This window comes from Poecilia reticulata, chromosome 21 (assembly GCF_904066995.2).
Source record: "Poecilia reticulata chromosome 21, P_reticulata-male-v2, whole genome shotgun sequence".
In the NCBI taxonomy this organism is placed as follows: Eukaryota; Metazoa; Chordata; class Actinopteri; order Cyprinodontiformes; family Poeciliidae; genus Poecilia; species Poecilia reticulata.
In genome coordinates, this window is record NC_088850.1 from 23,183,624 (window position 1) to 23,199,113 (window position 15,490).

Below are 15,490 nucleotides of genomic sequence, written 5' to 3' on the forward strand. Positions count from 1 at the left end.
TTGAGGCATGAAAATACATGCTGGATTTAATTTATGGACCAATCTGGAGGTGGATTAATTTGGAGCAGATATTTGACTTGAAATAAATGTGCTATCAGAATGAAGTCAGAGATGTTTAGGATAACAGCAGTGCCCCCTCTGGCAGAGAAAGTTTGCCCATGTGACTCTGGAATCTATTCACTGCCTGAATTCATTTTTGTTTGTGTAAGCAGGAGAATGATTGGTTCTGCTGAGGAAACGTTACGGCAAACATTTGGCCGAGCTAAAAAAAGAGGAAAGGAGAGGGAGGGAGACTAACCATCCCCTGAAGGATGAGGCCTGATGTGGAGGAGAGAACCAGATGTTTCAAACACAGGACACCTTTCTGACTATTCACACTAAACTCTGATAACTCCAGGATAGTAAGTGGTCAGGTGTAAAGTGTCTTCCTGAAATACTCTCTCTCTTTTCTCCCACCTCTGAATTTTTACTCTCATCAGCATCTTACAGAACATTTTTTTACAGTTACACCTTTCTATGGAGTTTGCAGTGAATTGAAAATTGGTTCTGTGATGGAATCAATAGCTATAGTTTTATTGTGAAATTATGCCTTTTAATTTTCAACTGGACTTTATCTTGTACTCAGGGGCAGTATTATGTAAAATCAATTTCTTTCAGCTTTGCATCATGTTGTGATGTTATTCCCTCATTAAAATATACCTGGAGTATTGCTGTGATTCTTTCAAACATGTTTGAGAAATCCTTTAATCTCCATGGCAACCATTCAGGTGTACAAAAACGCCTGGGTGGACCTAGCTGCGCCTTCGAAATGCAGCTCCTCCTCTGAGTTGCAGTTTCTAAGCACAGAGCAGCAATTCTCCACTCAGCTCCTTCAGACTAGCCAGCAGCAATTAGCAAATACCTGGTGGAGCTGTACATCAGTTGAGCTCATCATAGAAGCTACTTCTTTGTGCAGTGCTGGTAAAAACTTTGTTAAAGGGTTAATAGAGGAGACATGTTGTGATGACTTCCTGAAGGCGGAGTTTCAGAAAGAGCAGGAGTTTTTAAAGAGACAGAGAACCAATGTCAAAGTGTTGAATTACAAAGTCAAATTTTGTTTAAATCATATTTCATATATAAAGCATTTATGTAAAAACTGAAAGCCACATAGTTACTTGCCTGTCCTATAAAGTGCCATTATGTGGCTGGAAAATACATAGTACTGCCCCTTTAATCACTAAACAAGACCTAGACGGAGGTGGCTGCAGTGGGAGGCGTTGCTGCTCAGAGTCAGTTACTCCGTTTGAACTTCACTGAGGAAATGCTCAGAAAAACCCTCTGGGGTCACTGACAGTTCCAGGAAAAAAGCAAACCAGGTGTCATTGCTGAATCATGTCTAAAATGTGAAGTGAAAGCGGGGGACTAGAGAGCTTGCCCAATTTTGCTAAACTGCATGAGCCGTTACTGTCAGCTCCTGCAGTGAAAATAACCCTGAAAGTCTTCTCTCTGCAAACATATAAGCTTGGTGTCGGGATTTATGAACAGAAAACTTTGTTTACAGCTCCCGTATCCTTCCCTTCTGGATCAAAACCACTAGCTGCTAATTTGAGCTAAGGCTAACATTGGCAGCTGAACACCAACCTGCTGCCACTAGTTGTTCAGGTCAACAAACCAAAGTCATCTCTGGCCGTTTGAAGCAGCAGCTTTAAAGGAAATGTGGATCTACACTATGCTTTTGTGTCATTTACTTCTGCTGTATGTTTTCATTTATCAAAGCAGTGAGAGTTGAGATGACATCACATGTTGCTCTGGCTTTATGGTGAATCACTTAATTGCTACATGCGGCTTTAAGAGCGGAAACCTGCAGGTGGGATGCGTCTCTCTGCTCCTCTTGTTGGTTTGAAATCCTGCAGTTCAGTCTGATCTGCAGATGTCCCATGACTGATACATTGTCAAAGAAGGAAGCTTATACACACATCACATGAGTGAGGGAGTGCTCAGTCACCAGTGTGGATTATAAAATTACACAATCTGAGACCACAAAGGGAAGAAAAACTTCCTCCTTGGATTAAAAACATGTCGCCAGTTGTATTGTTTTTAATTTGTGGAATAATCAAAATGTCTTAAATGTTACTTAAATGCAGCATGACACCCCTTTAATCTTTTCACATTGCTGTTTTACAACAAACAACAATATAATCTACTGAGATCTAATTTCATTGACCAAAACAAAGTGCAGAATTGTACAGTAAAAGAAAAGCGGCGATGCATGATTTTCAAAAACTTATAGTATCACATATAGAAATCAGACAAGTGGTGTTCACTTGGAATCTCCAAATAGCTTTGTAAATGTGGAGACTGAAATGTTCCTTTTCTTATTTGTCTGCATGCTCAAATTGGATGGAGAACGTCTGTTAGCATCAGGTTTTAACTATTGGCAAAAAATTCTCATTTGGATTTAGATCTGGACTTTGACTGGCCAGTTCTATCCTATCCTACTTTGTTCTTAGTAGCTTTGACTGAATGTTGAAGGTCAAAATTATGCACGACTTTGAGTGGGTTGGTCACATAAAATCCCAATAATTCACATTGAGGTTTGTGGTTGTAGTGTCATTTGTAGCGGTTGGAGTATTTTGGCATGAAATCATTTAGAACCAAAAACATGGAAGAAATCAGCAACACGCTAATGTGAAACCTTTTTGAGCATGGTACCTTTTAGAGTTTTGTTCATTACTGATTATTTATTAAAGCTGCAGTCGGTTTTATAACAATATGTTTTTTTTTTTTTACATATTTGTTAAAACTATCAGTATGTAATATGAGAATATGAATCTGTGAAAAGACTGAGCTCCTCTGCCTTCTCACTGTGGTCCTGCTGCCATCTGCAGAAATACACTACTCACAGTCAGAAACAACCAATCAGAGCCAGGAGGAGGGTCTTAACACTGTCAATCATTTTCATGTAGACTCTGCTCACACTCTACTACATGTTTTCTGCTGAGTGAATGGTCAGGCTAATTAGCACGGCCACCGATAACGGTGGATGAACAGCTACCTTAAAATGTTAAGTTGTTTCTCCATCATCAGCACACCTGCAGCAAACAGGCAAATTTGCATACACAAGCTTGATTAACTTTGCTAAGACCTGCCTCCCAGCTCTGATTGGTTGTTTCTGACTGATTGGTGTATTTCTGCAGATGACAGTAGGACCACAGCGAGAAGGCAGAGGGGATCGATCAATCTTTTCATAAATTATCTGTCTCATATTATACTGCCACAACAAGGTGACAGCTTTACCAAATATGAAAAAATTTAATAAAAGTTACATACTGCAACTTTAATAGAAACATTTCCAGTCCAAAAACGAAAGAAAAAAAATAAAAGAGGATTATCATTCCATAAAATTAAAAGTCAGATACTGACAGCTTCTAACAAAAAAAGGTGGGACTTGGCTACAGTTGGTAATTTCTCAGTGCAGGTTGTGACACATTTTATGTCAGCATTCTGTCAACATAAAATTACTTGTGACTCTCGTGGAAGGAAGAACTACTAAAGCCACATTCCTACCTGACACATCTCCACGTCCTTACTGATGGGCTTCCCATTCATCTCTGCTGCCTTCAGGATCACGTCCCATGCTTCCTCCTTCCTGTCGTTGGCCATCAACCAGCGGGCCGACTTCGGCAAAACCCTGTAAGGAAAAACACTCTATGTCAAACATTTATCTTAAACATCACCTCAAAGTCCTTTAGGGCTTTTTCTGACTGACTTGTTCCCGAAACTCACACCTTCACTGGAATGAAGCCATTACTCTGTTTATCTCTCTCTCTCTCTCTCTCTCTGTGTTTTTGCATATGTCAAATGTAAATGAGAATCATAAATAACTTGCATGGCAAGAGGCATGCGAGGCAACCTCAAAGAAGGTCAGCACATTTTCCTCTGGTCTGAGGAATGCCTTGTAGACAGAGAATGAATCGCCATAATTCACAAGCAGAAAACAAGTCAGACAATCAGCTTTTGTTTTTTTATTTTCTATGCTTGTTCAGACTGCAGCCCACTCACCAAATGTAGACGATGAAGAGAAAGCCAGGTGCAGATATAGCCAGCTGCAGCTTGCGCCAGTCCCTTATGAAGTATGCCACCGCGGCCAGGAGGATGTACCCAAATCCGAAGAAGTAGTCTGTGATTATCCCGGCCAGCATGCGCTGTCTCAGGCCCGTCCATTCAGTACCTGAGAGGAAGGGACTGATGAGCACACTGCAAAGCACACGCTGACCTCTGAACCTTCCCCTGTGTTTCTCAGTTCTGGTCATCCGGGAGAACTGCTCTGTGTGTTCTGGATGTGTCTCTGCTCCAGAACACCTGATTTAAATGACGGCATGATCTCCTCTGCAGGTGTTAGGGTGTTTTAACACCTGGTAGTCAGGTGGACTCGGTTCGGTTGACGTGTTACATTTTCAGGTAGTGCACTTTGCTGTCATGATGCACTGTGTTAAATGATCCAAACCCTGAGAAAAACTAGTTCCCCACCCTCACCTGTGGGGGCGCTGTACCAAGAACCACTGAAGGAACGACATGAAAACCTCAGACAATGACACATAGCACAACTTCCTTCTTTACAAAATGTAAACAAAATGGAGTGGCGTCAGATTTTAGCGGTTAGTATTTTCTATTTTGCATTTTGGCGAAAAAAACCCAACAAGTGCTAGTTTCTCGTGTTTGTTTTGGTTGTATTTACCCAGAATGCCCAGCGTTGTAGTCCACTTCCTGCTTTAAAGCAGTCTCCAGTACACTTGGTGATTCACATATTTATTCAAACAGCACCAGAGTTCACTTCAACCAGATCAGGAAACAGATTTATAGGTGGACAAGACTTTGCTTTATTGGTCTGCATCATATTTTGATGCATCATATTTCTCACACCTAGCCCCAAACAAACCGGACTTTCCAGGCAAAGGAACTGGAGTTTGATTAAAACAAACTGAACAACGTAAGTGTGAATGCTCCCTAAATCACCCTTATTCAGGTCAGGTATGTGGCAGACACCTAAAAGCTTCATGGCAGTGGCTCCTGAGGACCAGAACTGAGAAACCATTACCTACACAATGACATCTAGCTGATTTTCCAACATACCCCTTGTCAAACTCTTGGTTCTGGTATTTTTGACAGAGACCAACCCATTGACCTCACTAATAAACCTGTTGAGGTTCAGTCTGACCCCTGGGTCCCCAGGCTACACCCCACAGCACCTAGACAGTCCAAAACAAACACCCCAGTGCCAGACGCACACAAAAGTCCTGAGACCATGACCTGAAAGGTCATGAATTTATGGTTGAGTTACTACTTCATGGCCGACAACATTAGATCAGTAATTTTAGTCTTCATAACCATCTACAATTGTTAAAGCTGTTTAAATTAAAGTATTTTTGCTGTTATAGGACATTTCTCTGGAGGTTACTATGCTACAGCATTGATATAAAGAGGAACAATTTGTTCCGTGTTGTTTTAGAATAGCATTAGTTTGGAACGCTGATTGTGTTGCTTGGTATCTGTAGTTATCTATTATGTACATAGGAAGATTCAGTAGAGTTCTGGAACATCTTATCATGCGTTAACCTTGTAGGCCTCTAGAAAGAAGGAAAGGATAAAACTTTCCTCTCATGGGCCACACATCAGCTCTGAAGACTGTCAACAATACACACCACGTCTTTTTAATTCTGAGGTTGGGTTTTTAAGTGGGTGCACTCATCAAGAAGAGCCTGAATCCTGAACAAGTTCTTTCCACATGAACATGCGAGTGAGTTTAATTGACCTGTCCAGGGTGAACCCGCCTCTCGCTCACTGATTACTGGAGATATGAACCAAACTCCTATGATCCTGACTGGATCAACCAGCCAACAACCTCAGGTTCTGCAGGATACTGACCCAAAACAAAGGCGTTCATGATAATACCGGAGATGGACGTTCCCACCATGAAGCGAAGGGCTGTGTAGACGTAGAAATTGGGAGCAAAAGCAGCGGCCACGCCAAAGGTCGCTTGAATAGCCAGGCAAATGAGGATGATGATTCGGCGGCCATATCTGACAAACACAAAAAGACAAAAAATGTTCTAGAAAGCAATACATAAAGGGGGAATACCACCCATTGGGGATGACGTAGTGTTTTCAAGGAAATATTTGAATGGTTATCAACTTACTTATCAGCCAGGTAACCAAATAAAACAGCACCGATGAGGAGTCCGAACATGTAGAGGGACGAGCCAAGGTTGTTGAGGCTGGAGTTGGAACAGACCAGGTCCCACTGGAACACAGAAAGACAGATGTAGGTGAAAAAGTCTGAAGCTTTTTGCAACGGGTCTTTAACTGGAGCAGAGCTGAAGGGCATTAGTGATGAAATCTGTAACTGATTTCTGTTTGAGCTGAAGAACCGTGAACTCTGAGAACAGCAGCAACACACAGAAAAACAGGTTTAGGTTTTCAGTTTTTTGTGAAAACTCTGAGATTTAAGGTCAGAGCTGAAGCTCTCCAGTTCCTCCCTTTGACAGCTAATACACTTTTAGTGTTTAAGTGTGTGTAAGTGTGATTAACTGGTGCAGAATTATGAAATAAATTTGTAATTCAGAACATTTATGTCTGTATTCAGAAACAATTAAGTCAGTTCAGAAGATGATTTTCTGTGTCGGATCGGTTTCGGTAACCTTAGATATCGGTACCAGTATGGGAAGCGAATAAAGTGGATCGGTGCGTCCCTATCCAGGATGAACATCCGTCACCTTCACGTGTCATAACCATACTCTGCTGTGGCGTGCAGAGAGGAGTTTGAACTGCATGTGTCCGTCTCCTCTCCCCAGCCAGTGTCAGATATCACAGAGCCGACTGTAGTAAAAACCTTCCACATTCCACAGCTGCACCACTTCTTATGTTTAACACATTAATGGAAACTGTGTGGTGTTCCACTCACCTCAGTGACAGTGGTGCTTTGGAATGTCTCCTTGCTGTACTCCCAGCCGTCCTGGCAGCTCACGGTGGGGTGCCCGTCTCTGGGGGCCACAGTGCCATCAGGGGCCACGGTGCCACCGCCGGCGCCGCTGTGGTTCAGGGCCATGTTGCAGGACAGCTCGGGTCGGCCGTCGGGCCCGCTCAGAAGGCTGAAGTTCAAAGCGGTGGGGGTGGCCCCTGAAGGCCAAGCTGAGCGGCACAGATGACGGGGAACGGCCCCAGTGAACACGGACACCAGCATGTGGAACGCCAGGAAGATCTGAGGCACACAGATCCACACATACAGGAGCTTCTGAAACTTCCCAAAGCCTCCAATTTTGCTCAAAATGTCATCGAAGTTCATTGTGCTGGCCGGCTGGAGATGCACACCTCAAATGTTTCTAACCCGTCTGTTCTGACAGAGAAGATCCCCAGATGATAATACACTCAAACTGGCAACCAGGAGAGCTCAGCAGCAGGCACAAGTCTGCAGCTGGAGTCTGCAACAGGCAGGTGATTAGCAGCCAGTCGGCATGCAGACGCAGTCACACCTGCTGGGCTCTGACAGCGACCTGTATCTGTGCAGCGCGGGACGCTCTGAGGCTGTTCTGACTTCAGTGTGATGGGGAAGAGCTTAAAGCAGGAGGGAGGAGCCTGCAACCTCTGGGAGGAGCCAGTGGAGGATGCTCCACTGTCCCTCCGCCCTCACTGAAAGAGTTTCATAAGATTAAATTAAGTAACTGGCTTGGAGGTGAAACCGGGAGTTGGTCATGATGTGGGGGGAGAAGGAGGCAGAGGGGAGGCCAGCTCCGTTCTGATGAAGAAAAAAAGCCAAAGCATCACATGACATGTGTGTAATTCCTGAGATTACACTCCAGTTGTTCTCTGGAGATTCCTCCTGGTGTTACGTTCTGAATGCTGCTGGGTGGAGTGAGACCCAGACACAAAGACAGCAGAAAGATAGCAGGGCGAGATTAGGACTGCATTCACTTCTTCAGCCATCAGCATGGGTAATCCTGCATGCTGCTGGGTTTAAAGTGACTCCTGTAAAAAGCATTCAGGAAAAGTGGAGCAGAGCAGAGAGGTAATCTGAGAGCTGTGGTGTGTGTCAGGATCAGGGATCTGGCCTCCATGAGCTTTAAAGATAATTCTACAAATCTTACAGAAAGAGTTCCAAGAGTCGGGGAACCAAAGTAGAAAAAGACGAGGTGGTGAGGAGTGGAGGTCGGGGGGCCAAGAGGAAGAGACAACTCACCTCAAACTTTCTGTTAAAACTAAAAGCAGGAAATAGAAAAGCGAGGGCAAAAAGAAGCATTTATCTCCCAAAACACAGGAACATGTCAGCTAAAGACACTAAAATAAGTTTCCATCTTATTTTACCATAACACTGAGGGAGTTGTGGATAAAACCTGCAGTGTGTTGATTTGAAAAAGAAAAACTTTGACTACAGCAGAAGCTGCAGATGGATCAGGGCCATGTGCAGTCTGAACGGCTCTGACTACCACGTTCCTGAATGAAAACCTCTTGGAATCTTTCCAGATTCATATGAGCACGCTGATATGAAAATGACGTTTCGACTTCCTATGAATGCACCAACATGGTGGCATCCACCGGCATCCCTGTGACTCACAGCATCGTCACAGCAGCTGGCACACAGCAGGCTCCGCCCCCAACAAGATCCTTTAAGTAACTTGCACGTGTTACACAAAGGCTCACGTGTATCTGCAGCTAAAAAAATATTTTGCATATCAACATGTGAAAACTCAGTTTTATCTGCTGGACTTAACATCAATACGGTGTAGAGCTGATCTGGTGATGAGTTTTTCTGATGATTTGATTCTTGGATCGCAAAAGGTGACCAACAGGAGAAAATCTATGACAGTGAGGAGTTCTGGTAGAACATATACAGTTTGTCATAGCATAAATGCAAAATGTCAATATCCTTTGTATAGTTCTGGATTAATTACTTTGTTCCTTCAGCAAACAGCCGTTAAAGTCTGTATGCTCCAGTTAACAATAAATAGATTAATACATTTGTTTGTTGATTATTTCAAAAAGCAATTAATAATGATTCATCTGATAAAACATTTCAGCCCTAAAAAAAATGCCTTTCTGCTTTAATAAATAAAATTGTGTCTCTAAATCTAAATAAAATCCAAAGCCTCCATTTGTAAATAAACAAACACAATTTTGTGTTACAGCAACAACTTTTGCCCCTAACTAAATATATATTCCATTAAGTTGTTTCTTTTTGACAAAGATACCCATAGATATTATGAACTACTGTTAAATGTCATTCAGACTGTCACTGAGCAAACATGCTCTCCTTTCTGACCTCTGCAGATTCCAAGGATGTCAATAAATCTCAGCTTTAATTCATTTACATTCACGTGGAAAAACTGTAGGGGGAGATAGAGTCTTTTTCACATGCAGTGCTCAAAGTTTAGGGAGTTCAACATTTATAAGGCTTTCAACTTGTGTTGGCCACATGGAGGTCCTTTCAGTTTATATGTAAATGAGTTGAGAATGAGCAGAGGCAGTTACATGGATATAAATGCTAGTTGGTCTGCTGGTTTCGCTCTGAAAAATGCAGAAATGCTGGAAAATACCAAACCAGCTTAGACAAGCAGCAAAAGGGGAAAAAGTTCATTTTGATCAAATCTGAAGGGATTTCTCCAAGAACCAGAGGAACAATCTGTTCAGCATGAACAGGAGGAGGAGGCACAGCAGATGCTTTTTATGGACTCACGTGAAGTAAATTGAGTGAACTCAATTCACTTCACTTTACTTATATATAGTGTCAATTCACAACATATTCTGTCTTAAACATAAAAAAAATCATTTCAATTCAATCAAACATACATCCCAATAAAATTCTATAAAATCAGATGATCTGAAAAGACACTTGAGGTTTATAATACATCATAAGCAAAATGAGAGGGTGGATGGTCAAGACAAAACCTTCAAAGTATGGCCCAGACTTATTGTCACTAACAATTTTTTTTAAAGCAATCAATCTCGGGAATATAAAGGTTCCAGGAGAACCTTTGTATTCTCGTGTTTCTTGTACGCCTGTAAATGCGACACACAAGCAACGTCCTCAAACAGCGATGGACATTAAAGCTGCTTCTCTTGGTTCAGTTTTACTTCAAAACCTGATCTGATTGAACGCTGGAAAAGAATGTTGCGTTCAAGTTGTGCTAAAAGGAGTTAGCCTACCAGTGAAGCTATTTAAACCTAAAATAGCATCTCAATGCTAAACATGTAGCAGCAGCACAGACATCACATTTCTAAAGAAGCTTCATGAATGATCAGGAGTTCCTGAAACTCTAAGACGAATGTGTATTAAAACATTCTGCACCAATCTGATGGTTGTATATGTGATAAATAATATATTATTGCACTAAATATATTTGTTGTTGAGCTAACAACAAAGACATGCTAGATATTTTAGCAGCAGAAGGGCTTTCTGAACAGAAAATGTTGCTTATTTTATTGACATATGAACAGTTTGCGATGAACTAATGGCAACACTTTATTTGAAGGGGTGTGCATAAGACTGACATGACACTGTCATAAACATGACATAACATCTGTCATGACCATGAATGAGTCTTTCTGAATGTTTATGACTCTTGTCATGAAGTGTCATCTGGTAAATAATGACACTTTTAATGCAAAGTTGCTCTAAAAGTTGCAGTAAAAGTCCATTAAAAGTGCCAACTTTGCATTAAATATGTAATTATTTACAAAATCATGCAAAGGCATCACGCTACACATTACCGCAAAATAACTTGTTTGGAGAAAGACAGCAGCTACAGCTGCAGCACAGACCCAGTTCAATGTGATTAATGTCGTCATCTGCATGGGTTTGTTTCCCCACTTATGACTAAATAAAGGTAATAATTGTAACATATTTTGCCAAATGTCCCCATTGTGTGGCTATTGAGTCACATCATGTCATTCTTGTTGTGTTAGTTTCTCTGACTGTCTCAGTGTTGGAGGAAGAATTGCTTATGATGCTTTTTTATTGAACTAAAATGTTTTGATGTCCCACTGTGCAACTATTCATCCTTTGGAAGTAAATCTTGATTTTGAAATGTGGAATTCGTGGTGGGGTTTGAAATATGCTGCAGCTTGCACTAACATAATTAGACACAGTACAGAGCGCAGTATGTGTTCTTAATGCTGCTCCAGAAACACCAGGTTCAAGGCAGCTTGCTTAACTTTAGAAGCTGATCATGCATTTCACTGAATACGGCTTTCTGCCGTCGACCTCTTCCTTCCTGTGTGTCTCTCTCTGTGTGTGAATAACTAGTATTAGTTATTAATTTGAGTGAAAGGCAGGCTGATCCCTGCCCTTCTAGAGTATCCAAAAAAAATTGTCCTGCAGCAATCCCAGGCGGGTTAGAAATCTAATCTTAGGTCAACTCTGTGGATCATAGTTTTGGAAATTGGAGCCTCACTGAGTCTCTGCTAAGACTGAGGAAAATACAGAGGAACACACAGAGGAGCCACTAAGCCCTCTAACCAAACACACAACCAGGAAGTGGAGCATCAAAAAGAAAAAAACAACAACAAAAGCATCAGACCTGTGGCTAAAAGTACAGTTGCTAAAATAAAAGTAAAAAGTATCCGTTCAAGAAATGTTTCACGTAAGAGTCAGAAAGTGTTTGGTAGAAAGGTTATTCACTGATCAGAACATTTTATTTAATATTTTAAGGTGAGGTGATTTTATTTATATAGCACATTTTCAGCAACAATTAAAAGTGCTTTACATGATTATGTACAAAACAATAAACGAAAGAAAAGAGCAAAGAGAGAGAAAGAGAGAGAGAGAAAGAAAAAAAGCTAAATGTTGATCTAAAGCATATAAACTAAATGTTCCTGTTCTGAACTTAGAGCTTAGAAAATTATGTAACAAGTGAGAAAAAGCAGAAAGTTATGTGCAAAATTTGGTATTTTGAAGACTAAAATGATAAAAAAAACAAAAAAAAACTGGCAACACTGCAAGATTTTTCAGTCAATGTTCTGATTGTATGAGGCACAGACATGTAGAGTCGGCCTGTTAGTGAGAAGAAACACAAGGAAACGATAAAACTATTAAGCTTATTGAAATATTAATAACTTATGACTTATTAATATGTTAAGGAGCTTTTATGAATTTATATTGTTTGGTTCTGATTTCATCTTTGTGATTTCTGTACAATAAAGCTATTGATTTATTGATAGATCTTCATAAAAATATCCTCCATGTTTCTGTCCCATATCTGTGTAACATTAGGAGGGTATGTTTTTACAGCTAAAGCACCGAGTGAATATATTTACAACATATTCTTAACATTAAAACATTAAATATATATCTGAATGTAAGTTAAGGTCATTTTATTTATGTAGCACATTTTCAGCAACAAGGCAGTTCAAAGTGCTTTACATGAATTAGAAGGAAATGCAACAAAATAACAAACCAAAGGAAAGACCAAAAGAAGAAAAAAATAAAACAAAAACAATATAACCCCCTGTTTAAGAATAAGTAGTCTATGATTTATAAACTAGTAGTTTCCCTGGAAATCCCTACCAGGATGTCCTGAAGCAAACTTTGACCCCGGACCCCAAGGGGTCACGTCAGTCACAGAGACTCAGCCGTACTGTCAGAGTGGCAGGTGAGAAGAAACGTCCCGACAAAGTTGGAATGCGAAACCAGCGCCCCTGTTTAAGCATGAGCATGACAGAAAAATGGTAATTATACATCTAAAAGGTGTGATGAGCCTGAGGCAGTTCCCGCACTCAAAGAGAACGTACTGTAAGCGCAGGATTGAGACGCTTTGACTTCACATACCGATTATTCAACATGGTTTGAAGTGCGGCCGTTTGGAAGAAATGCTTTCATCCTTTCAGCTGCTATCACAATCAGCAAAAATGATTTGGGATCCTGAAAGTGAGCTGCACATGGGAATGCTGTGTTCTAAAGCGCTGAGATGAGGCGTGCAGCTGACTGAGCATGTTCAGCCGTCCTGTCCCAAAGCTTTTGGGAATTATGTTTGGAAAATCCTGACCAGAATTCTTGCATTCAAACGGTCTCATGCCGAGATAACCCAGTTAGCACATGTAGGAACATCAGTGTTTACACACTAGAGCTGGAAGAGACCAAAATATGCTTTTTAATGTTTTTGCTAAACTCTCACTATTAACTCAGATATATAATTGCAGAAAAAAAAAATTCCTCTACTTCTTCCCTCTGGTTTTGCTGCCATCTGCAGAAATACCCAACTCAGTCAACCAACCAATCAGAGCGAGGCTGAGGGTCTTAGTGCTGCCAATCACCCTTGTGTTTACTGCGATCACCACCAGTGCACAGCAGCGGGTAGGGAGGGGCAACACAACGCTGCTCTATGCTCAACTGTTTACTCCAGCACTTCCTCTGGCTTCTCATTAATATGACTTTAGATTACAATGATGTCTTCAGTCTGCACTGCAGTAATCTTACATCAACAACCTTTCATTATTGGATATCGTGCATTCTCAAATGTTTTGTTTATTTCTGCTTGCTTGTAAAATAAAAACCACGAGGCGTTTCAGTCATTTCATTGAACAGTTGTCATCTGGTGTTGGGTTTGGAAGTGATGAGTGGGCACAAACATGTGGGAGCATTCCCCGCTCATAAAAGAAGCAACTAGAGGAAGGAAAATGGGGCCAAAGTGTGCATTCCTCACAGCCAGCAGACATGTTGTTCTGAACTGATAAAAATGACAAAGGAAAAAAAAAAATCTGGAATAAATAAGTCTGCTGGTCCAGCAGTTTTAAAGGAACATTCTGTGCTTTTCTGCGAGTAAATATTAAAGGTATATGCTCAGTCCCTTCACAACTCCAGATGACAGGATGTTATAATCAGGCACACGGATCTGCACGCAAACTCACAATCAATAGGAAGCTGCAAAAAGCCCAGTGGATGAAAAGTTTCAGAAATCTGACCAAAAATGTATATTTCCGGTTGTTTATGGAAGCTATCTTTTGGCTTTGAATCCAGAGTTTCTCTTGTCCCTGCTGGTAAAACAAACAAACTGCAGCCGAGGCCTTGGATGACGTCTGATATAATCATCACCAACACATGTTAGCATCCAGCAGCTCATCTGGATGAAGTCTCAGTCTCAAAATCTCTATAAATCCTGCAACTTTAAGAGGAAAAAAACTGAAGCATACCTTCAAATTTTAAGGTGAAAAGTCTGAGAAAAAGTAAATAAGCAAGTGTAAAAATGTTTCTAAAAACAAGCATGCAAAATATTTTCTGATATTTCAGCTTGTGTGCACAGCCTCATTTACCCTAAATACAGCATTTAAAATAAAATAACAATAAAATAACATTTTGTTTTATTCTAATCTCATTAAAACTATTTAATCAATTTTGATTCACTTTTAGGACCATCCTAAATTTGGTGAAGTTAATAATTTCCCAAGTGAGCTCATGAAAGGCAGCAGAAGACCGAAGGCATTATTGATCCTAACCTTGAGACTCATCAGATCTGAGTCTCTGCCATGTGAGTGCAGGTTGGCAGGCCGTCCTGAGTGACGGCGTCACAGAGGAGGAGCCACGTTTCACTGCAGCAGTTATGAAAATCCTCTGCATAACTTTACGCTTTACAAAGTTATGGATCAACAGAAATTTGTGAACGGTACAAAGCAAATGTCCGACAGCCCTGATTTATTGCTGGTTCAATCATTGCTAATAATCATCACATTCATAATAGAACAATTTTATTCGGAGACGGCGTTTGGAGATGGTGTGTGTCATAAAAAACAAGGCTACTACAGAAACATGCTATCACAAATCTACACGTGACAGCGTGGTGTGTTGCTTCGTTCTGCCAGTAAGAACAGCTGTGGGGTGAACATGAACATGAACGGAGCTGGGTGTGTCTGCTGGCTTCTCATTTTGTGGTAAGAAATATTTACACTCCCCTGTTCACCTCACCTGGCTGTAAAGACCCTGGCTGTGGGCTGAACCCAGAGAGAGCAACACTCTGCACTTTTCACTTTCACGTCCTTATTGTAGCAACAAAGTCTTGCTACAATAAAATCACAATGTAAAATGTGGTTTATTTTGATTTTACATGATAGAGCAAAACAATGTGAGTACATTTGTGAAGTGGAGGGAAAGTGATGCGTTCATTTTCACGTCTTCCAGCAGATTTGATTTTGTTCTATACTTTTAGTTCTATACTTTGACTTTGCTGTTGTAACAAATATACTTTATTCTGAACCATTTTGGTACCACTGCAGCTGAGCGCTTAGGGTCGTGACCCCGCTGGAAGGTAACCCACACCTTATCATGACAGAGTACAAAACAGTTCCATGTGAACATGACTTCCTGCCAAACGGTTTACTGTGACAGAGTGAACACACAGCGTCAAAAAAATTGACCTTTGAGTGGATGTGATATATGGAGTCTGTATTGATTCTCTATTGACTGTGCATTGACTCTGTATTGAGTATGTGTGGACCTCTGAGGAGTGAAGTGTTTGGCCTTTACTGTAAGA

The 15,490-nt window shown here is 40.9% G+C and overlaps 1 protein-coding gene across 4 annotated transcripts in view; it reads right to left on the reverse strand.

The window, feature by feature from the left end:
- Positions 1 to 15,490, reverse strand: part of LOC103458009 (solute carrier family 22 member 6) — a 40,751-nt gene that overhangs the window by 13,251 nt on the left and 12,010 nt on the right. The window contains exons 2-6 of one of the 4 annotated variants that reach the window (XM_081602701.1): positions 6,940 to 7,236; positions 6,176 to 6,279; positions 5,905 to 6,059; positions 4,042 to 4,210; positions 3,547 to 3,670 (exon numbers count right to left, since the gene is read on the reverse strand). In XM_081602701.1, coding sequence (XP_081458827.1) covers positions 3,547 to 3,670; positions 4,042 to 4,210; positions 5,905 to 6,059; positions 6,176 to 6,279; positions 6,940 to 7,218 — 831 coding nt within the window. In that variant the 5' untranslated portion in view covers positions 7,219 to 7,236. Of the gene's footprint in view, positions 1 to 3,546; positions 3,671 to 4,041; positions 4,211 to 5,904; positions 6,060 to 6,175; positions 6,280 to 6,939; positions 9,149 to 15,490 lie in introns of those variants that run through there. The other 3 variants (XM_081602700.1, XM_008398531.3, XM_008398530.3) reach the window with 3 other exon arrangements.